At 41.6% G+C, this 24,629-nt stretch overlaps 1 protein-coding gene and 1 long non-coding RNA gene across 2 annotated transcripts in view; one reads left to right on the top strand and one right to left on the bottom strand.

Annotated features, from left to right (window-relative positions):
* The first annotated feature begins 12,816 nt into the window (after positions 1 to 12,816).
* Positions 12,817 to 16,481, top strand: LOC146395671 (uncharacterized). Its single transcript, XR_014831032.1, has 2 exons — positions 12,817 to 14,124; positions 14,777 to 16,481. It is a non-coding gene; the product is annotated as an uncharacterized LOC146395671 (long non-coding RNA).
* Positions 12,836 to 24,629, bottom strand: part of GARIN3 (golgi associated RAB2B interactor family member 3) — a 100,618-nt gene continuing 88,824 nt past the window's right edge. Inside the window, exons 5-6 of the mRNA XM_085001911.1 lie at positions 15,532 to 18,952; positions 12,836 to 14,100 (exon numbers count right to left, since the gene is read on the bottom strand). Of these exons, the coding sequence (XP_084858037.1) occupies positions 12,940 to 14,100; positions 15,532 to 16,152 (1,782 nt within the window). The 5' untranslated portion in view covers positions 16,153 to 18,952 and the 3' untranslated portion in view covers positions 12,836 to 12,939. The remainder of the gene's footprint in view (positions 14,101 to 15,531; positions 18,953 to 24,629) is intronic.

The raw sequence follows: 24,629 nt of genomic DNA, 5'->3' as shown, positions 1-24,629 counted from the left end.
AACTTCCGGCCTCCTCTTCCCGGAAGAAGCTACTGGTGCTGTCTCTTGACTGGCGGAAAGAGCTGTCCTTTAACCCAGGCTCTAGTCCCGCCTCAGACCGATGGCTCGCTATTGCGCCTGCGCATAACCTCCTCTCTCCCCGCTCTTTCCGCGATTTGGCGGCAGCCGCAGGGTTTGGGGTGTTGGAGTCTTTTCTTGTGCTTTTTCTATCAGTAGCAGTGGCACGTGGTAGCGTCGTTTCTTTTTTTGCTGTTTTTTTTTAACGCTTAAAATTAAAGCATCCATATGCCTTACATAAACTTTAAAAAATAGAGACAAGCAGCTATTTTTAAACGTTACATTTAAAAAAATGTTACCCCACTGTCAAAAACAACATTTAAATAAATACATAAATAAATAATTTTAAAAATAACCTTAAGAAATGAGATTGGACTCCACATGCTGGAAATAATTTGGAACATGGAAATCTTAATCTCGAAATATGTGTGAAAATGGTTGGGAAGCAACATATTCTTAATTTATATTTCTTCACCGTCCATTCAGTTTTATTCACGTATTCAGATTCTGTTACATTTCCAGGCAACAAATTAACAAGCATAAAACAAAACGATATGTAAGAGTTTCTTCTGGAGGCGACTTTCAAGAAGTGCTACACATTTCTAAATTTGTGGGAATCTTACAAAAAAGCATGCTACCAAGACACGGCTCGGATCCCGCCTTGCTGTGGCCCTGGCTTACGCTGGCAGCTACAGCTCCAATTGGACTCCTAGCCTGGAAACCTCCATATGCAGTGGGTGCAGCCCTAAAAAGACAGAAAGACAAAAAAAAAAAAAAAAAAAAAAAAAAGATTTTTTTATTCCAGTTTTTAAAACTTACTATGAAGCGTTCCAAACATATATAGAAGTAGAGAATAGTCTCTACTTTCAATTTCAATAATTATCTACCTATAGACATTATTTCAGTTCAGTATGCATTTCTGAAAGATAAAGACTTGTTTGGGGGTTTTATTGTTGTTTTCATTGAACCACAGAACCACTGTCTCATTTAAAAATAAGTTAATAACTTGATTTAGTTTCATCAATGAAATCAGTATGAAAATACCAAATGTCTGAAGATGCAATGAAGTCTTTTGTGACTAGCTGATGTATCTTTTTATTATCTTTTTTTTTTTTTTTTTTTTTTTGGCTTTTTAGGGCCACACTCCAGGGCATATGGAGGTTCCCAGGCTAGGGGTCTAATTGGAACTGTAGCTGCTGACCTAGACCACAGCCACAGCAATGCAAGATCCAAGCCACGTCTGTGAACTACACCAGAGCTCAGGGCAAAGCTGGATCCTTAACCCACTGGGCAAGATCAGGGATCAAACTTTCATCCTCACAGATGCTAGTCAGGTTCATTAACTGCTGAGCCACAATGGGAACTCCTCTTTCTATTATCTTTTAATCTATAGTTTCCTTCCTCCATTTCAGTCCCCCCCCACACACACATCAATTTATTTGTTGAAGAAATATGTTCACTTTTTTTTTGTTTTCGTTTTTTGGCTTTTTGACTTTTTAGGGCCACACTTGTGGCACATGGAGGTTCACAGGCTAGGGGCTGAATGAGAGCTACAGCTGCTGGCCTATGCCACAGCCACAACAACTTGGGATCCGAGCTGCGTCTGCAACCTACACCACAGCTCACGGCAACGCTGGATCCTTAACCCACTGAGCAAGGGCAGGGACCGAACCCGCAACCTCATGGTTCCTAGTCGGATTCGTTAACCGCTGAGCCACAGCAGGAACTCTGAAACATGTTCACTTTTGATCGTACTCCATTCAGGCTTTTCTCCCTTCCCTGAGACCAACGTGACCTACATGGTGTCCTCTAAGGGTTTTGTTTTTGTTTTTGTTTTTGTTTGTTTGTTTGTTTTTTGTGTGGAAGTTCCTGGACCAGAATCAAAACTGCAGCACAGCAGCAACCTGAGAGGCTGGAGTGAGAACACCAGATCCTTAACCCTTTGTACCACAAGGGATCTCCCTCCAATGGGCATTCTTAGTCCTCATTTTATTCTACTCTCAGCAGCCTTTGGCACATTCAATCATTCGAATTGCCCCAGGACTCAGTTCTCAGTTCTTAGCGGGATATTCTCTAGGTGATGCTACGCAGGTGATATCCAGGAAGAGGCAACATCCTCTCTTTTGCACTCAGACCCTTTTATTCAAAAGTATTACACATCTTCACTCAGTTGCAACTTGACTCAATTGCAAAGGCTCAAATCCAAATATTCATCTTTTACTCCTCTTTCTCCCATACTCCCCACTACCACACCAGCCTTTTGTATTAGTTCTATGTGGAAATAAGTACAAGTCCCAAATAGAATTCATTTTCACCAACCCCACTGCCTGGGTCCTCATTCATGCCACCACCATTTCCCCTGGACTTCTGAAATAGCCTCCTACATAGCTTCCTTGCTATCACTTTTGTCTATCCTTCCTTAGCCTACTTACCACACTATCTTAAAATACAAGATAGATCTGACCACTCTATTCAGAGTTCTCCAAGATTTTCTATCACACAACAAAATCTGCTATCCTCACCATGACCTATATAAGGTGCCACAAAATCTAGTCCTTGTCTACCTCTCTGATAACATTTCTTACCATTTTTTTCCATGCTCACATTTTTCTAGCTACAGAATTTCTTTCTCTCAAAATTGTCAAGCATACTTCTGCTTTAGGGCCATTGCATTTGCCTGGAATTCTCTCTCCAAAGATATTCACATGCTTCACTTCCTCACTTCATGCAGGTCTCTGGTCAAATATGACCTTAGAGGGGTCTTCCCTGGTCACTCTATATAAAGTAGCATGCTCCAATCATTCTCTTGGGGAATATCCCAATCCCCTTACTGTGCATTATCTTTCCTTCATAGAACTGATATCACCTGATATCATATTATATAATGTATAAATTTCTTTTTATTGTCTTTCTTCGCCATCAAAATAAATTTATGAGCATAGAGTGTTCATTTTATTCACTGCTGCATCCTTAGCACTTAGTACCTACAATTGGGAAGTGCCAAATGAACATCTATTGAATAAGTTACAAAATGAATATAATCAATAACAGAATAGTAGATAATCATAAGTGACAAAATGAACATCTGTTGAATAAGTAATAAAATGAATATAAAATTTCACGTGAATTCACAGTGTGACATTGATGGATAAACCAGGGTCTATTTAGCCCAAGCCCCATTGTGTGAAATTGTCTTCATCCCAACTTTTGCCACTGTAAATACACCGGATGAGCATCCTGGTTCCTGGTGTGTATATGTTTCTGTATGTGTTCAATATTTTCCTTGAAATAAATTTCTAGAAATGGAATTCTGGACCCAAAGGTGCAGTGTCTTGGTTAGTGGCAAGATCGAGGTTAGAATCTGGGACTCTTGACTCTAAGTCTAGTGTTCTTTGCAAGTGAATAATGGTATGAAATTCAAATCATGAGGGGGACTAGTGAAAATACGGTATATAATAAATGTTTGCTTATGTGGCTCTACTTTCAAAATCTGAATATAAAGTTTATTCCTTAAAGATGCCTTGTATAACTTCACAAGGACTACATCCATTCAACAAATCTTTATTGCATCTCCTGTGCCAAGTACTGTTCTAGAAAATAAAAATAACTGAAAAAAGGCTTGTCTTCTAATGGAGAGACACAGACAACAACATGCAAGCAAGTAAGAATTTCAGACAGTGATAAGGGCTATGGGGAAAAAATAATACAAAATAATGTGATAGCTATGCAGGTTAGGGTATGGCTAATTTCTAAAAGGTGATCAGGGTAGCACCTCTGCTAGGAGGTAGCTTTAGAGCTAAGACATGAGTGATGAGAAGGAGTCAACTGTGCAAATATCCTGGAGAAACCTAAGTGCAAAGAACCTGAGGCTGCCATAATCTTTCTGAGTTAGAGAGACAGGAAGGGAGCCTGTGTAGTCCACATCTAAGGAGCAAAGGGAGAGTGGGAAGAGATGCAGGGGCAGTAACAGACAGGAGTAACTAGCATCGTGCCTGTTGTAGGAGCTTGGCACATTATAAAGAACATCATTTTTATCATTCAGACCTAGGTGGCAAACAGAAATTTTCACATCTTTTCTCTATCCTATTGGTTTTTTTTTTAAGGTTAGGTTTAATGAGGTGTAATTCACATAACAGTAAAATTAACTTATAGATGAACAGTTCAATGAGTTCTGATTAGTATATACTGTCATATAAATACTACCACCACCAGAATTAGGGTACAGAATACTGCCATTACTCCAAGCAATTCCTTTCCTCTTCATATTCAGTCCCCTCCCTCACCCCAGGCCCTAGTAACCACTGATTTGATTTCTGTTCCTATAGTTTTGCATTTTCCAGAATGGCATAGAAATGGAATCATGCAGTATGTAGACTTTAGTGTCTGTATTCTTTTTTTTGTCTTTTGTTGTTGTTGTTGCTATTTCTTGGGCCGCTCCCGCAGCATATGGAGGTTCCCAGGCTAGGGGTCCAATCGGAGCTGTAGCCACCGGCCTACGCCAGAGGCACAGCAACGCAGGATCCGAGCCGCGTCTGCAACCTACACCACAGCGCACGGCAACGCCGGATCGTTAACCCACTGAGCAAGGGCAGGGATCGAACCCGCAACCTCATGGTTCCTAGTCGGATTCGTTAACCACTGCGCCACGACGGGAACTCCTAGTGTCTGTATTCTTTCATGTTGCATCAAATTTTGAGGTCTATCAGCAATGTTGTATGTATCGACAGGTTTTTCTTTTTTTTTTATAGGAAAGGAGTATTCTATTGTATGTATGTCCCATCCTTCATTTATTTTTTTCACCAGTTGATGGACATATGGGTTATGTTCAGTCCTATAAATATTCACATACATGTCTTTGTATGGACATAATGTTTTCATTTCTTTTGAGAAACTACATAGAAATGGGATTGCAAGGCCTTCTAATAGATATATGTCTAACCATACAAGAAAGTGCCAAGTAGTTTTCTGAAGAGGCTCTATCATTTTTCACTTCCACCAGCAAACTGTTACATGTACAATTACTCTGCATCCTCATCTGCCCTTGATATTTTTCCATTTTCAATTCCGGTAGCTATTAGTGGTTTTAATTTGCATTTCCCTAGTGTTGAGTATCTTCTGTCTACTTATTGGCCATACATATCTTTTCTTTGGTGAACTCTCTGTTCAAGGTTTTTTCCCATTTTGTAACTGGCTTGTTCGTTTTCTTACCATTGAATTGTAAGAGCACACACGCACACATGTGCGTGCACACATACACAGGATAAAAGTCCCTCATCAGATATGTGATTTGATATTTATATTTATTTTCTCCCAATCTGTGGCTAATCTTTTCATTTTCTTAACCGTGTCAAAGAGCAGAGGTTTTTAGTTTTGAACAAGTTCTATTTATCATTGTTTTCTCTTCTGGGTTATATACTCTATCCAATAAATTTTTGCCCAATTCAAGGTCACAAAGATTTTTTCCCCAATGTTTTCTTCTAAAAGGTTTTTTTTTAAAGCATCTGGGAGTCCAAATGTTCTGGCACATTTATTCTATTGATTTTGTTGGTCTTGCTACCTCTGTTCTTGATAGACAGGTTCCTAAGTAATAATCTCTGAACTTTTATTTGTTGACACATTGTGTCTCTGCTTCTTAATAAGCCCAGGCATAAAAAAAAATGGAACATAGCAAATTAAATTGTTCATCTCTAGCCTGCTTGTCAAAAGATTTTTATCAGCTCATCTATATTGTTTAACCAATGCATTTTGAATGAGAATAATTGCTAATGCATTGTTCTCTGCAGTCAGCTGTATACTTTTAATTTCTAATCATTGTTTCCACTGATGCTGTTGTCTCAAGGGTACTATTGACCTTATCACTAACAGCAATCTCAACACCCACACACACCTGTGTGCCCCAAATGGGCTGGGAGAATGTCCGTAGTTTGCTTTGCCTGCTACACCTTTCTGTAGCAGCAGGGGGCAGCAGTAACCCTGGCATTGGGGAACTGTCAGTTTCTACTTTGCTTTACAATAGATTCATGTCCCACATATGGGATACCACTGAGAAACACAATGTCAGTTATTTCCTGCAGGATGAAGAACTTTAAAAGAATTTATAATCTTACAAAAAGGCAGGCAAGCCCTTTTGAATGATTTGTTGTAACTATCACTGTGCTGAAAGTCTACATTTATACTATGCGGAATTTCATCAGAGAAAAGGTAGCTGTGCCATTATCAAACCTGTTATTCAATCATCACAAAAACTATCCATTTTGCTGGTTGCTTGATTTATTTTCCACACAATCCCAAAAGGATCTGGGCTGTATCCAACTCTCTTGAAGTCCATCTCAAATATAAAACAAAGGAGATAATCTTTGATATCTAGGGCTAGACAAAGAGTTCTTAGGATTAACACCAAAAGCATAATTCATAAAAGAAAAAAAGTGATAAATTTGACTTCATCAAATTCAAGCTTTTTTGCTCTTTGAATGATGCTGGTAAGACAATGAAAAGACAAGTTATAAACTGGGAAGAAATATTTACAGAACACACATCTGATAAAGGACTGCTATGCAAAATATGCAAAGGAATCTTAAAATTCAACAATAAGAAAGCAAACAACCCAATTAAAAGCGATTCAGGAGTTCCCGTCGTGGCGCAGTGGTTAACGAATCCGACTAGGAACCATGAGGTTGCGGGTTCGGTCCCTGCCCTTGCTCAGTGGGTTGACGATCCGGCGTTGCCGTGAGCTGTGGTGTTGCCGTGAGCTGTGGTGTAGGTTGCAGACGCGGCTCGGATCCCGCGTTGCTGTGGCTCTGGCGTAGGCCGGTGGCTACAGCTCCGACTCAACCCCTAGCCTGGGAACCTCCATATGCCGCGGGAGCGGCCCAAGAAATAGCAACAATAACAACAAAAAAAGACAAAAGACAAAAAAAAAAAAAAAAAAAAAAAAAAAACCAATTAAAAGCGATTCAAAGACCTTAATAGACATTTCTCCAAGGAATATATATATACACGGATGGAAAATAAATATATGAAAAGATGTCTAAGTGCTCAAGCATCGTATGTGGGAAGAGCTATCAGAATTGTATTAAACCTATATATCAATTTGGAGAAAACTGAAATTTTTACTATATGGAGACTTCCATAAACCTGAAATATTTCTCCATTTACCAAGGTCTTTGATTTCTTTTCTCAGTGTTGTATGGTTTTTAGCATAAAAGTCCTTACAAGTTTTTTGGGTTTTTTGTTTTTTTTGTCTTTAGGGCCACATCTGAAGCATATGGAAGTTCCCAGGCTAGGGGTCAAATCACAGCTATAGAGCTATATCTGCTGGCCTACACCACGGCCACAGCAACGCCAGATCTGAACCGCATCTTTGAACTACACCACAGCTCAGGGCAGATTGTTAACACACTGAGCCAGGATGGGGATCAAACCCGCATCCTCATGGATACTAGTTGGGTTCATTACCAATGAGCCACTGACGGGAACTCCCCTATACAAGTTTTGTTAGATTTACACACAGTATTTTTTTTAACCATTGTAAATGGCTTGTACTTTTAACTTTGATGTTCATGAGTTCATTTCAGATATATAGAAATAAAAATGATTTTGTATTCTATAAACCTGCTGAACTTTTTTTTTTTTTTTTTTTTTTTTTTGTCTTTTTGCCTTTTCTAGGACCACTTCCTGCGGCATATGGAGGTTCCCAGGCTAGGGGTCTAATCGGAGCTGTAGCCACTGGCCTACACCAGAGCCACAGCAACACAGGACCCAAGCCATGTCTGCCACCTACACCACATCTCCTGGCAACATTGGATCCTTAACCCACTGAGCAAGGCCAGGGATCGAACCTGAAACCTCATGGTTCCTAGTCAGATTCAAACACTGCGCCACGACGGGAACTCCTGAACTCATTATTTATAGGGACTTTTTTGTAGATTGCTTGGGATTTTCTACATAGACAATGATGTTATCTACAAATTAGGACAGTTTTATGTCTTCCTTTTTGATCTGTGTCTTTTATTTTATCATCCTGCCTATTGCAGTTTCTAAAATTTCCAGCACTCTGTTGAATAAGGGTGGTGAGAGTAGACATTGTTGCCTTGTTCCTGATCCTAGGAGGAAAGCATTCTATCTTTTCATTCTGTGTAATGTTAAATGTAGGGTTTTTTGTAGATGCCTTTTATCAAGTTGAAGAAGTTCCCTCTCTTGCTGTACAGCAGAAATTGGCACAGCATTGTAAATCAACTATACTTGAATAAAAAATAAACTTAAAAAAATTTTTAAAAAAGAAGCTCCGTATTTCTATTTATCGGCGATTTTTCATCATGAATGTTGAATTTTGTCATATACCTTTCCTGCATCAATTGATATATGAGGAGCTCCCGTTGTGGCTCAGTGGTTAATGAATCCAACTAGGAACCATGAGGCTGCAGGTTTGATCCCTGGCCTCCCTCATTGGGTTAAGGATCTGGTGTTGCCGTGAGCTGTGGTGTAGGTGGCAGACTCAGCTTGGATCCTGCATTGCTATGGCTCTGGCATAGGCTGGCAGCTACAGCTCAGATTAGACCTGGGGACCTCCATATGTGGTGGGTACAGCCCTAGAAAAGACAAAAAGACCAAAAAAAAATTGATATATGAGTATGCGATTTTTCCTCTGTAGTATCTTAATGTAGTAGACTACACAGATTTGGAATGGTTGCTTTATATACAGTGTCCTAGATCTTAAGTTACACAAATGAGAGAAATAGGGAAAACTCTGTCTATTCCTTCTTTTCGGAATCCTAAGTCTAACTTGTTCATTTTTGAGTCAGCAGTGAATTGTCAAGGCAATCGATGGGATATTTTCCTTCTTTTTCATATCTACCTGTTCTGAACTTTTTAAAACAGACACAACTGTGCATAAGGAAATGTACTTCATTTTTAAATTATTTAATTTAAAAACCATAAACAGTGCATTATAGCCTCCCTGGCTGTCACCAGCTTTTTTTTACAAGGTTAGTGGAGTCAAAGGAGCAGCAGTATTCATGACAGCTAAATAGTGGAAACAACCCAAATGCTCTGAAACCTGAATGAATGAACAAAATGTTACGGCCTGCCTGTACAATGAAAGATCATTTGACAATAAAAAGGAATGAATTACTGCTACCTAGATGAATATTATGCTAAGTTAAAGAAGCCAGTCAAAAAAAGAAAGTAGAATGGTGGTTGCCAGAGGCTGGGGGAAAAGAGGAGTGGAAGGTGACTGCTAGTGGATACACTGTTTCAAACCGTGGTTATGAAAATGTTCTAAAATTAGTGATGATGGTTGCATGACTCTGTGAATATATTAAAACGACTAAATGGTACACGTCAAAAGGGTGATCTTATTTAGTATGTGAATTATGTTTTAATAAAGCTTTTGTAAAAAAAATAAAGGAAAAAGAACACCTTTTTTAAAAAACAAAAAACAAAAACCTTTCTCATGTTTATATATGTATGTGTGTGGCCAGATTTGAAGTCTGGGTCATTGGTTAGTTAGTAATCAACCATCCATTGCCTCAATGCACTTGCACCAGCAGGATTGCTACCATGGTGATGAATATTGCTATCAAAAATATTGGCCATTATCTGATAGGGTATATTGACTTGATGCCCCAGTTGACATCTGCCTCCAGAGAAGATGCCTGATGCTTTGAAATACGTAGGTATCTGTGCCCGCATCTCTTGATGAACTGTCAAGATAGAAAAGGAAATGCAGAGAAAGTGCCAGGCAGGGCACATTGTGGTAGGCAAGTCCCCACCTCCACTTTATTTCGGTGGCATTTGTGTAAATTGTGGGGCTGCTCAGCTAATGCCCTGCGTAGTGGACAAACGAGGTTCAAGTTAAAGAAGTCCTTTGGGGTGTGGGAATGGGAATGCATAAAACAGGAGAAGAAGGGTAAGCGGTAAAGCCAAGGGCACAGAATGATGAGATTAAGGCATTTGTAGCTGGGATGATTGAGCTTCTGGCAAAGTCAAAACTTGGGGCTTATGTCAAAGGCTTTGGGAAGAGCTCCCCTTTACCTCTCTCCTCTACCCCATGACCCTTCAAGTTTCCAGAAGACTTCCCCCAAACCCCTCTTAGGTCTTAGAGAACATGCCTCTTTCCTACAGAGACCCCACTGCTTCAAGAGTCAACTCCAAGGACATGTTGATCTCCAGACTCTATTGGTCTTTGTGTCTGGGAAATCACAAGGTGGGTTTTTCCAGCTGCCCACCAGGGCACCTGAGAAGGGCTTCCCCTCATCCTCCCAAGCCACCACTCCTCCTATCGTCCAAACCTTATTTCTCACCTCCTCCAGCTCTACCACATACATTTGTTCTGCAGAGAAAGTCCCTAGGTTTTACTGGAAACTCAACTTCCGTCCTAGTAGACTCTGCTGTCACAGAGGAGAATGAGCAAGGCTAGGCAGATGACTCCTAAGTTCATACAAACATCCCTGGTTCTCAGAATCATGTTTCTCTCATCCACCTTTTATCATCTGCTGTTAATAATTTAACGATTTTCAGAGGCTCATGAAATTTATTTACAACTTTTTTTTTTAATTTGAAAAGACTATGTCTTTTTTTTATCATGGACATTTAAAAAATGTTTAATCTGGAGTTCCTGTTGTGGCTCAGCAGTAACAAAGCCGACTAGTTATCCAAGAGGATGTGGGTTCGATCCCTGGCCTCACTCAGTGAGTTAAATATCTGGCGTTGCCGTGAGCTGTGGTGTAGGCTGACAGGTGCAGCTCCAATTCAGCCCCTGGCCTGGGAACTTCCATATGCCATGGATGTAGCCCTAAAAAGCAAAACGCAAATCAATAAAAGTGTGTAATCTTATTTCTAATGTATGATTTTTGCATTTTGAGAATTACTATCCACATGCATACATAAGTTAGGTATCTCGTGAGCACAGAGCATTTTGGATTATTCTTTTTTTTTTCTTGACAATCGTTCTAAACATTTTCTGTGTTCCTGGAGAGTGAGTATTCCTATAACTTAGAATTTTTATTTTGTACTCATTGAAAGATATCCTTCAGAAATAGACCCTTTGTCATCTATCTTTTTTGGTGCATATATTAAAAGGAAAACAAAAGTGAAATAAATTGGTTAAGGTATTTCTAAGGCAGTGACTGCCACCTGATTGACAGCAATATAAAAACCATCCTGACGCCAGAGATGTTAAAATAAAATACATAAAATAATACATTCCCACAGACATACCCCTTTGCTTCACAGAACAACCCTCACTCGATCGAAGCTTGCATATGTATCTTCCAGCCCATCCTTCCCTCCTTTTCACCTTGTCCATACCCACTATTGAGAATTTTGTGTTTATCCCATTTTCCTGTACACTTTTAGCAAATGGGTGCCCCCACACACATTGTTTGATCTTCTTTTTGAACTTTTCTACAAATGGAACTATATCATATGTATTTTTCTGACTTGCTTTGATTATTCAACATTACATGGGATTCATGCATGCTAACTTCTATGGCTGCTGTCATTTTTTTTTTTTTTTTTGTCTTTTTGCTATTTCTTTGGGCCGCTCCCACGGCACATGGAGGTTCCCAGGTAGGGGTCTAATCGGAGCTGTAGCCACGGGCCTACACCAGAGCCATAGCAACGTGGGATCCGAGCCGCATCTGCAACCTACACCACAGCTCACGGCAACGCCGGATCGTTAACCCACTGAGCAAGGCCAGGGACCGAACCCGCAACCTCTTGGTTCCCAGTCGGATTCGTTAACCACTGCACCACGACGGGAACTCCGGCTGCTGTCATTTTCACTGTTGTATAATATGCACTGCAGGCATGTACCACAATGTATCAGTTGTCCTGTTTGATGAACGTTTGGACTCTTTCCAGGGCTTTGCTATTACAAGTTGATTTTTTTTTAATTGAATCATAGTTGATTATCAAGGTTGTGCTAATTTCTGCTGTACGGCAAAGTGATTCAGTTATACATGACTTCTTTTTTATTATTCTTTTCCATTGTAGTTTATCATAGGACACTGAATATAGCCCTCTGTGCTATACAATAAGACTTTGTTTTACACATTGTTTGACTATATACATTCTCCTAGGTGTCTCCTGGCAAGCACATGTGAGAGTTTCTCCAGAATATATATCCAGGGGGGAAAAGAATTATTAATCTTAGATCTGGGTGAACAAACCTTTTCAGCCAAATGCCCGAGAATAAATATTTTAGACTTTGCAGGCCATGCGGTTTCTGACTCAATCACTCAAATCTGTCACTTTAATGTGAAAGCAGCCTTATACAATATATAAATGAATGGCTGTATCTATATTCCAATAAAACTTTATTTATAAAACCAGGCAGTTGGCAAGATTGGGCCCCCAGGCTGCCAATTTCTGACCAAGATGAGAAACTTTGCTCTTCTGATTGCTTATGCATGGTGCTGCACCCCCTTGTTCCCCCCCTCCCCGATTATCCTGTCCTGTCTTCACTTAGTCTATGGACTGAACAGAATAACCCTGTTTAGGGACCTTCAGGAAGAAGTTGGACATGGGGACGGGGGTGATGGTGATGCTCCCCAGCCTATAGTCTGTGACTTGCAGCAGACTCTTGGGGAAGCCAAAGGCAGAGAGGGGTCGATGCAGGGCAGGGCACTTAGGCTGGCTCTGGTGGGCATGAGTGAGAGGTGCGGCTCTACTTGACTGGAGGCTGGGGGTCTCAGGCTGCAGCACAGGTCACATCACAGAAGCCACTGTGAAGTCACTACCAGTCAAGGGGACATAGACATTCAAACAGAAGATAGGCTTTCTTTTGGAGTTGTATAGTTTATTAAAGAAAGCTGGAATTGACTCTCCAGGGAGCCTTCCCTGAGGCTGGGTCCCCATGGCATCTCCTGCCTTGGCTTCTATCTAAATGGATTTGGTCTCAATGATGATGGTCTCCATCGTCTCGGACCTCATGGTACCACAGATCTCCAGGTCCTGGCCCACCGGGGCTTTCTCTACCCTGGCCTCTAGGTTGCGTTTCTCTACTGCCTGAGCCACAAAGTCTACCTCTCTGTCGTGTGTGACCGCTGTTTTTGAACCAGGAATGACTCTGATGCTCCTGAAGAAAGAGGTGATCTTACTGGATTTCTTACTTAAGGTACCCGAGCTGGTGGTAGACCTGCTCTTGCCCAGCTTGTGAGTTGCCCTCCCCTCCTTGGTGGTGGAGCTGCGGCTGCCACCCTTGTGAGAGCCACGTCCTCTGCCCCTGGTGCCGCTCTGCCCCTTTTCTTTTTTGTCATCTCTGTTCCCATGGTCGGATAAGGACCTGTGGGAGGATGATTTCCGGGTCTTGTCCCCTCCTGTCCTGTGGTGGCTTTCACCCGTCCTGCGATGGCGGGAACTTTTCCTAGATGAAGACTTGTCCTTCCTTTCTCTTCTTTCCTTTTTTTCCTTCCGGGCTCCAGTGCTGGGGTGGGAGACCTTCTGGCTTCCATCCCTTTCACACATGTAGCCTTCACTCTGCAAGGTGGAGACGAGGGGGGGTGCAGCCTGGCCTTCGGCTCTTCCTGCAGCAGGCGAACCAGTGGTCACCGTGCCTGCAAACACCAAGCTTGTGCTGCTCTCTGGACTATCCCCGCCCATTGAGGATGTGCTGGCAGCACCCACGAGGGCCAGGTTCGTACCTTCCGAGGATATGTTGGCAGCACCCGCAATGGCCTTGCTGGCCCTGCTTTCTCCAGAACTTTTGGTGGTAGCTCCCGCTAGGGCCATGCTCACCTGGCTGGTGCCTGTGCTCTTGGTTGCCGCCAAGCTCACAGCGCCCGTGGTAGAGCCTGTTCCCACCCCCGCCACTGCCACTCCTCCTCCAGTGCTCATTCTGGACCCTGCTACAGCCAGGCCCAGGCCCTCAGTGGTGCCTGCTGCTGCTGCTCCTTCGGCACTTTTCTTGGCTAGATCTGAGCCCTGGGGCACATGCTGGATTCCCTCTCCCCCGACGTAAGCACCAGAGCCTGCTCCAGACACGTCCCGAAGCTTCTGAAGCTCAACCTCATCCTGATCCCTTTCTCTGTGGTGCTCTGGGGTCTGTGCCAAGGGGAGGAGAAACAGGTAAGAAAGAGACGACAGAGAGGGGTTCAGAACTGCCTGCTCATCTCTCATCCTGGAGCAGAGCAACTCACAGCCTTATAATTAGAATAACCTTTGAAATCATCTAGTCCAAGTTCTCATTTGATGCACGATCCCATCTATAGAACTCCTATCAACGGGCCACTTCAATTTGCTTGAACAATCCCAGGGCCAAGGAAAGCACTGGTACAATTCTCCACTGTCATACACTTTTTTTTTTTTTTTTTTTTTTTTTTTTGCTTTTTAGGGCTGCATCCATGGTATATGGAAGTTCCCAGGCTAGGGGTCTAATCGGAGCTACAGCTGCAGGCCTACACCAGAGCCACAGCAATGCAGGAACTGAGCCACATCTGTGAACTACATCACAGCTCATGACAATGCCTAATCCCTGACCCACTGAGCAAGGCCAGGGATCGAACCTACATCCTCATGGATACTAGTCAGATTCATTTCCACTGCACCACAAAGGGCACTCCAATCATCATACACTTTAATTGCGTACACTTGTACTTCTGTCTGCAGCACAGGTTCCTAGGAGTGGGGAATGCCAGGAAGGCATGCACACATTCTACATTTTGGTGACTACTGTGCTTGTGCAAATACACACAGGGATTGGGCTATCTCTTCTTTTTAGGGCCACACCTGTGGCATATATTGAGGTCCCCAGACTAGGGGTCAAATTGGAGCTGCAGCTGAGGCCTACGCCACAGCCATGGCAACACCGGATCTGAGCTGCATCTGTGACCTACGTGATTTTAATCAGCACATGGCAGTGATGGAGAAACAGGACTTCCTAATTGTTAATGATGTTCCACAACTGATGAGACTACTTCGGCTGGGGTAAGTGTTCAAAGAGAGGTAAGATAATCAGGATGTAGAAGGGAATACAACCCTCGGGATGAGACCAGTATGGCTGTACCTAAACTCTCTGAAATTCACCCTTGGGGGACAATTTTGAGAAGTGCTCAGGACCTCTCCATAGTGATGGGTCATGGGGCCCTGAGCCTTTTCTTTTCTTTTTTTCAGAGCTGCACGCATGGCATATGAAAGTTCCGAGGCTAGGGGTCGAAGTGGAGCTGCAGCCACCAGCCTACACCACAGCCACAGCAGTGCAGGAGCTGAGCCTGTAGACCTACACTACAGCTCACGGCAACACCAGATCTTTAATCCACTGAGCGAGCTCATGGAGCGAACCTGTGTCCTCACAAATATTAGTCGGGTTTGTTACCGCTGAGCCGTGATGGGAACTACCTGTCCCTGAGCCTTTTCAACAATGGAAGGTATTTCCCAGGTGACCCTCAGAGAGCACCAAAGGCTTTGAAGGACCAGCTTTGCCCTGCTCTCCCAAAGCCCCATGCCCTGTTTGCTTGGGTCTCTGTAGGTGCTTACCAATAATAGGCTTTTGTCATCCTCTGTTGTCACGTCTCCAGTTTGGAGCGTTGGGGTACTGCTGCAGCTCTCTACTGGTGGTCTCAGGAGATAGACAAGCTTTTCCCAATAGCAAAAGAGATCTTCTCGTGCATCTGAAGAGGGGCACAGCTGCAGATAAAAAGTACGGCCAGTGGCAAGCTTCAGGCGCAGCTGCTGTTTCTCGCGGTCGTGGATGGAGATCTTAACAAACTTCAAGGGAAGCAGCCTGGTGAGCTCTAGGGTCTTGGCGGGCTTGCGACCTCTCCCCTTGGTGGGCCGGGTGTATCGGACATGCTCTTCGCAGACTTTCGTTGGTCGGGCCAGCAACATGACATCAGGTAGTGGGAGGATGGGGCTGGTGGATGCAATGCCCACAGTCACCATTCGGACTCGGTTGTGGACGTCAATCACCTCTCCTTTCTTGCTGATTTGGATAAAGTCGCTCTCAAACATGGGTGCGTACTTGAAAATATCATACTCTCCCCCCTTGTACAGCTGTCGTTGCAGGTCCCCCATGGAAGTATTGAACACACCCATTGAACGGTAGCTGTTGGCCGTGTAATAAGGTAACAAACATTCACTGCTCATGGTTCTCTTCATGCAAGATAGCTCCACCAGCCACAAACTGAGTCGCCGAGAGAGGGAGGGAAGGCAACTGCCCCTCTCCCTGCGGGGCTCTGCCTAAGTCTCTTGGCGCCATCACCTTTATCCTCCGCAGTCCTTTGTGACCTGTCACCATCACACACCCCTTTGTCCAGCCTCCAAGCAGTTACCCCCTTGAGGCAGGGTCCCCAGCCTCCCTTCAAACAAACCACCATCTCTGGGGCCCACGCTGATGCTGCCAGGGTGTAGGCGTGAATAGGCTGGGTCTTCTTTCTAATCATTATGTTGGGCTGCATCATTTATAAAACCATTCTGCCTTTTGTAAATATCTGGGTGGTGTCCAGTTTTGTTATTGTTGTTACAAACCTCCCTGCAAATGTATTTTTGCTTCTGCTGAACGATGTCCTGGGGATAAAATCTTGGAAGTGGACTGTGCTTGCTAAGGGCAGGGATCCCTCTGGGATTACTGTTCTCTGTGTCCCCTGCACAGTGCAGGCAGGAACTCAGAAGGCATGCTGTCAAAACCACAGTCCTAACTGTCCAGTAGTTTCTAGGAGATGGAAAATTTTTTCACCCATTTGCTCATTTCAAGGAGGCCAGTTTTTAAAACCATAATTTTGTGGTAAGGACTGAGGCTCAGGATAATCTTGCTCAGGATCAGAATGCAGAGCTAGATTCTACTCCAGTCTTAAGCAAGGTCAGGCCTTTTCTCTGTCTCCAGTTGCATGGCCCACCATCAGGCTCTCATTCAATACCAAATATGGAATCATTCATGGTTAGCAATAGGTGTGGGGACCCCAGAACATTGACGTCTTGAATCACCATAGGGTTTCCCACATTTGTCTGCCTGCTGCTGCACTTTTGATGTCTACCTGATAAACCATTGATGTTTTGTTTCTTTGAAAAGCTCTTCAGAGAAATTACGGCAAAGACGTCTTTCTGGAGTTTTTGTACTTTGCCCAAGGTGATGAATCCAAATTCCCCCTCCCCCAGTTAAAAGACTACATTTAAAATAAAAATATGTCCCCCAAACTCAGTGATGACTTTGTGAAGGTCTTGAAATAACCCCCCCATCCACTGGCAAATGCGCTTTTTTATACTCTTAGTGCCTACGGCCATACCTAACAAATTGCAGCTTTTCAGTAAATATAAACTTGCTTATGCCCACTGGGATTCATTCTTTCATTTGTTTAGTCAACAAAATTTATTGAGCAAACTTTATTTTCAAGACCAGCTAGCAAATGGAAATGCAGAGAGAAAGATCCCCACACCTCTGAAGAATGACACCTTTTTTTTTTCTGAAGACATTAACTGACTTCTCCAAAAATTAAAGTGTCTTATATTCTGTTGTGAAGAGATAATTGCCAAAAGCTAGCATTATTAGGTTTTAAAGTAAATTTCTATACTCTCAATTGTTTGTTCTTCTCAGAAGTCCATTTCTGCTCATAGAAAATGATCAAATTTGTAGTAGTTACCAGAGACAGGAGTAGGGGGTAGGGACAGGGGGAATTGGAAGAATACAGTCGAAAGGTATAAACTTCCAGTTAGAAGGTAAATAAGTGCACTAGGGGTATAACAAACAACATAAATATAATTAATGCTGCTGTATGGTACAGGTGAAAATTGTTAGGACAGTAAATCCTAAGAGTTCTCATCACAAGAAAAAATTCTACTTCTGTAGTCTTGCATCTGTATAAGATGATGGATGTTCACTAAACTTGTGGAAATCACTTCACGATGTATGTAAATCAAATCATTATGCTGTACACCTTAAATTTATACAGTGCTGTACATCAATTATACCTTAATAAAACTTTAAGAAAAAAAAGAGTCCACTTCCGATCAATGGACGCCCTGATTAGATTAATGAGAGAAATCATAATTATACTATTAGGAACTTACTTTAAACCAAGCACAGTGCTAAACACTTTACATTCTTTTAAATATGTGAATTCACAAACAGCCCTATAAAATGTAGGGACAACTACTATTCGTATTTTATAGAGGAGGAAATCAAAGCTCAGAGAAGTAAATTTATCAAGGTCACAAGATACCACAAGCATAGGTAAGTCCCTGTATATGGCAATGGTTAAACTGCAGTACACCAGGTCACTCAGAGAGAACATAGATATACAAGTACTACGCAGTGTAAATTCATCAATTCATTTGATTAATATTATTAAGTGTCTACTTTTTGCGAGGCCCTGTCCTAGGTGCTAGGAATGCAGCAGTGGACAAAACAAAAAAATATTCTCACTTTCCTGGAGCTTGTATGTAGACAAAAAAATGAGTCAAATATATGATGCGTCAGGTTCTAGGAAGTGCTATGGAGAGAGATAAAGCCGGTAAGTAGGGTGGGAGTCTGTGCATGGCAAGGGAGCTGGAAATGGTGGTTAAGGAAGATTCCCGTCAGAAGTCACCTTTGAGCAAAGACCTCAAGAAGGCCAAGGAGGAAGCCATGCAGACCTCTGGGGAGTAGCCTGTTTTCAGAGGGAATAGCAAGGGCCCAGCTCCTAACGTGGGAGTGTTCCTGGTATGTTATAAGAACACCAATGCGGCTTCAGTGACAAGATTGGAGTGAGAGAGAGTGGTTGGAGATGAGGCCAAGAAGCAACTGTGGCTGGTGAAGGCAGGGAAGCAGATCATGTGGGAAGGACCTTGTAGGACATTATGAGGGCTTTAGCTCTGCTTGAAGTGGGAGATGATCTGACTTACCTACATGGAGAATCATTCTGGCCGCCTTGTTTCAAAGAGACCATAGAGATGTAACTGGATGGGGATGGAGACTGGGTAGCTCCTGCAAGAGATGATGATGGGTAAGAAGTGGGTGGGAGCAGTGAAACTAAGAAGAGTGATAAGCTACTAGACATGTTTTGACTGACGACAAAATAACAGTTACATATACTGATGTTGGACAATTTTCAATAAATATCAGTAAGTAAAAAAGCAGGTTATGAAAGAGCATATATAGTACGTCATGCCTTTTTTTAAAAAAAAATTTCAGTGTGTGTATTTGTGTGAAAAGATGCATAGGAAACTGGTAACAGAGCGATCTTGGGATAACTTGTTAGCTAAGGGAAATGGTAGAATGGAGACTTAGCTTTCCAGGGCATGCTGTTCTGTACCTTTCAGATTTTATTCTATTGCCTAACTACTTGCACAAAAATAAATAATATTTTAAGTTTACAGATTTATAAAAATGTTGTATCAGTGAAGTAACGTTTTTAGAGTATTCATTGATTGAAACCTTGATATAGAAAAGAAGTAAATAGATAGCTTCAAATTTTACTCTCTGGAACAAAATTTTAGAATTTGAGAACCAAAGTACAAAATAGCATTCAAAAAATTAATTTTCTGATTTTTCTTAAAGACCTTCCAAAAATGTATCTGCTTTTCCCCAAGTTTAAAAGTCTGACACATCCCCTAACAAAAAAAATGGAGATCAGTAAGTCAAGACATATTTATTGATTGCTAACTATGTACCATTGAGCTAAGAGCATTTGGGTTGTCAAAATATAAGTTTTGAAAATTTTAGAACATAACCCCACACATATACATGAAGACAAGTCAGAGATTTAATTAACTCATCGGCGAGGGAATCAGCATGATGATAAAGCTGGTTCAAAGGAGAATTAGAGGATTAGGCATTGTCATTGAAGAAAGAATGTCGGACTAACTTTGCAAGATTAGACACCAAATTGGTAAAATGTCTGCAGGGCAATGAAGTCACAACTATTAGGGTTATCTATTTTTTACTAAATAGAATCATTTGCATCTCTTCTTAATGAAAATCTAGTCATTATTACAGAACTTCACAGAGTCTGAGTCTTTAATCAATAATAGATAACCTTCTTAGGGTGATGAAAACGTGCTAAAATTACACTGTGATAGTTTCATAACTCTGTGAATACCTGAAAAACCATTAAACTGTACATTTTCAATGGATGAATGTTTGGTCTGTGAAGCTGTTAAAAATAATAGAAATATTTTAGTTTTGATTTATTAACCCAATCCCATTGTCCTACTTCCTTCTCAGATAATCATGTAATCCTGGGGCAGGTATGTAAATGATGCTTTAATATGACCTTGAAAGTACAAGTATAAAGTATTATTTGCTTTATAATTTTTCCTATCTACAAATGTTTGGTAATTATTATCAAAGACTATAATGAAGTAGGTATAAGCCAGCACCCTAACTTCAGAAAGCTTACAGTCCAAGAGAACACACTGAAGAGACAGAACAACACAGGAGGACACAAATACATGAGAGAAAAATAGCGAATGCGTTGAATGAATGGACCTAATAACGCTCGTCTCAATATTTAAACCAACAATGTTTTGTAAGAAGTGAAACTGCCCAAACCACAATTCTAAGGATAGTTTGCCATACATTTTTAATTGGCCTAAGACTGAAGATACATGAGGCGTGAAAACACAACATGCTATATGTATGATGTGCTGAGTATAGGCAGACATGCAAGATGACAACTGGCTGAAGCCTACCTATTTCTCATGGGAAGAGGTTTCAAGTCAATAGCTTTTGTTCCCTATCTATTACTTTGAAAAGCGAGGCAAGCAGACAGCTATATATAGCTTTTTCAAAGAGTGTGCTGCCTGAGAGGGCACTGTGAGCTAGGCAGGATGTGAGGGTGGGGAGATTTCCATACTGTACACAGTAGGTATCTGCTGGGTAAATCCCCTGGCCTAAAATACAATCCACAGCCCTTTCATGTCGACACTGCTAAACCCAGGTGGCGTGGGATGAGCTGCGGTTAGCCTTGGGCACCTAGGACTTGAGGGAGCCAGCCTGATTTCTGCCTCCCCTTCAGGCTGTCAGAGGAAGACCATAGTTAACCTCGACTCTTCCCCTCAGGGCCAGTATGCAAATAAGTTTGCTTCTGCCTTAGGTTTCAAAAGAACAGGAGTTGGTATCGATGAAACAAGTAGACAGGTGATCTAAACAATTTTATGTCTCAATATGATGATCCAACGAGTGTCACCTCTCTTCCCCTCCTACTCACTTTCTGCTCCCTTCCTGTTTCTGTCCTGGGCCACATGTACCCACTTGGAGCCAAAATTCTGCCCTGCTCTGCACGGTCTTTTGACTATTTCCTTCTCTTGGCTTCCAATTTTGCTATATTTACAAGCCATGACACATTCCATCTCAGTCTATATATCTATTCCTTTGATGTTATGTTGAAGAAATTTGCAATTACATACATATACAAATCATAAAACAGTTAACATTTAAGATAAAAATAAAGATTAGAAAATGTAGAGGTGGGAGGTGGTAAATAACTAAGATGATTACTGCAATTAAGTATTAAATTTAACTCTTGGCAGGTCGCTTGTGGTTCAATGAGTTAAGGATCTGTGTTGTCACTGCTGTGACGTGGGTTGCTACGGTGGCATGGGTTTGATCCCTGGCCCAGGGAACTTCTGCATGTCTCAGGCATGGCAAATAAATAAATATATAGATAGATAGATACACTGTGAAAACATACTTGAAGAAAGTAAAATAAATATTAACTTTGATTATCTCTGAGAGGTGAGACTAGAAGTGATTATTTTGTTTGTCTATTTGATGGTTGGCTCTTTCCAGCAAGAATATATTTCACTTTTGTAAATAGAAATATCTATATTTCAAAAAATTAGGTCTAAGATCTAAGGTCTACTAGTCACATTAGTTATCACTATCTTCTACTAATCGAACCAATTATTTCTGACAAAGGATATATTTTTCTTTGATTTTAAATTGGTTAAGTAAAAAATTATTTCCCAATATTGTCTTTTTCAATGAGAGAAATTAAAAAACCTAAACATCTCTCTACCCTCCCAGTTCCTTGCTTGATATATACACTTTCTGAAATCGCTCTACACATGTACATCTATATTAATATAAACACAAAACACTTTTATGTAAAAATGGAATTACGCCATACACAATCTATCTTAACAATGTATCTTTCATTTTTTCCTTTCTGGCTGCCCCATAGCATATGGAGTTCCTGGGCCAGGGATCATTTCTGAGCCTTAGTTGTGACCTAAGCCACAAACTCACCAACACCAGATCCTTAACCCACTGTGCCAGGCCAGGGACTGAACCTGCTTCCTGGGGCTCCCAAGATGCTGCCAATCCCGTTGTGCCACAATAGGAACTCCTTAACAATATTTCTTATGCTTTTTTAGAATGATACATTATAGAGATTCTTCATTCCTTTTCATGATCTTAGAGTGTTCTATTGATCGATGCACCATAGAATCATTTAATCTGTTTCTCACTGAGGAACATATGGATTGTTTCTATTACAAACAGCACCACAGGGAACTTTCTGTGCAAAGATCTGTATATGCTTATGCAATTTTTTTCTCTAGGATTAATAGTTTTACAAGAAATATATATTTTTTTAATTTTTCACAAAAAAGAGGCCATATAATTACTGAAATATTCTAGGTATGACTTTCTTCATCTTCTTCTTTCTTTCTTTCTGTTTTTTTTTTTTTTTTCTTTTGGCTGCATGCAAGGCATACATAAGCTCCTGAGCCAGGGACTGAACCTGTGCCACTGCAGAGACAACACCAGCAGGAACTCCCTGGGTATCACTCTTAAACAGATATGAATAAATCTGATCAAGTTTAGATGAGAGCCACAAGGAAAATAATAGAATTCATGTCCTAAGAACACAGTTGAAGAATCTCTTTGTCCTGGACACAGGAGGGCTCTGCAGTTATGTAAAAAGCATCTTCACTTACATAAATGGCTATTCCCTGGACCAGAGAAGAGAGCTGGAATTGCAGGACTGCAAATGATAGCACAAAGAAGACAGGCTTTTAGTCAGGGTAAAGGTGAGTTCAGTTATTGATAAGCTGACAACCTCTCCCTGCTCACAGCCCACATGGCTGGGTAGGGCTAACTCCAGGAAAGGGTGCAGGCCTAGAAATAGACAACAGAATTTTCTTTTCTTTTCTCTTTTCTTTTCTCTTTTCTTTTCTCTTTTCTTTTCTTTTCTTTTTTCTTTTCTTTTCTTTTCTTTTCTTTCCTCCTTCCTTCCTCCTTCCTTCCTTCCTTCCTTCCTTTCCTTTCTCGTTCTTTGCACATTTCAGGGCCGCACTTTCAGCATATGAAGGTTCCCAAACTAGAGGTCCAATCAGACCTACAGTTGCCAACTTACAGCACAGCCACAGCAACATCAGATCTCAGCCACATCTGCAACCTATACCACAGCTCATGGCAACACCAGATCCTTAACCCACTGAGGCCAGGGATTAAATCCGCAACCCCATGGTTCCTAGTCAGATTCGTTTCCACTGTGCCACAACGGGAACTCCAACAACAGAATATTCTGTTGCCTTGGCTGTAGTGATTGAGGTACATGTTAGCAAGTCACCCCGGCCAGGACAATGAGTCACAGTTCTGAGACTTTTGCTGGAACTATTAGGAAAAAGAATCCAGTTCCACTGGGGAATGTCAGCCTATAACTCCTGGCAGTCATTTTGCCACCACAGAGGAAAGCCTGCCTAAGTGTGACACTGACACAAAGCTAAGAAATGAAAATCAAAATTTCTGATGTCTTCCAACCTCAAACTCCCTGTCCATCCCCCTTGGGGTTAGTAGATGCAAACTATTACATTTAGAATGGATAAGCAAGGAGGTTCTTACTGTACAGCACAGGGAACTATATACAATCTCTAGGGGTAGAACATGATGGAAGATAGTATGAGAAAAAGAATGTATATACATGTATGACTGGGTCATGATTTCTGCTGTACGGCAGAAATTGACACAATACTGTAAGTCAACTATACTCTAATAAAAATTAAACAATGACGTCATGTATTTTTTTTAAAGTAGCTGAACCTGTAGTGCCAGGCTGAATGGGTATTTTTTCTTCATTATAAGAGGTTAAATGAGCTTTTCCAACTCAGTTTCACTGAGGTCTCAAAGGCCTAAAATGATACAACAAAAGCAATCAAATGCCTTTCTACCCTGTGATGGAATACCTTATCAGCCATGCTTGACACGAAAGGAAGCAAAATAAGTTCTGCCAGCAATAGTTTGTGCCCACCTGCAGTCTTTAGAAAACAAAAGCTTGACAAATCAAGAGAGAGAGTTTTGGGTACACCGTGCATTTCCTCTCACAACCCACCCAGGAAGAAGGGGAACAGGTGTTCACATCTACCAGAAGACAAGGGACAGGAACTTTAAAGGATTGTTCACTAGCTTGTCATAAGTGTCATAGAGTTTAGGAGATGGAGGACTGTTGCCTAAATCCCATTTGGAGAAACGTGAGGAAAAGCTTGTGAAAGAGCTCCTTGTTGTGTGTCAGAGGGAGAAGAGGCTGCACTTGGGGCCCATGGTACACCCATCAGGGAACACCTGAGTCTTCCACTAGAGCATGGGAGGGAAGTGACATTTTCAAGGAAAAATTTCCCAAGAGGACACTCAAGCTGGGCAAAGGGATCCCAACAGTATT

This window comes from Sus scrofa, chromosome 16, assembly GCF_054392235.1.
Source record: "Sus scrofa isolate SSC_HxYL_T2T_F1_AM1 chromosome 16, Sscrofa_HxYL_maternal_Yorkshire_Landrace_v2.0, whole genome shotgun sequence".
NCBI lineage: Eukaryota > Metazoa > Chordata > Mammalia > Artiodactyla > Suidae > Sus > Sus scrofa.
This window is presented reverse-complemented; position numbering and strand designations above follow the sequence as displayed.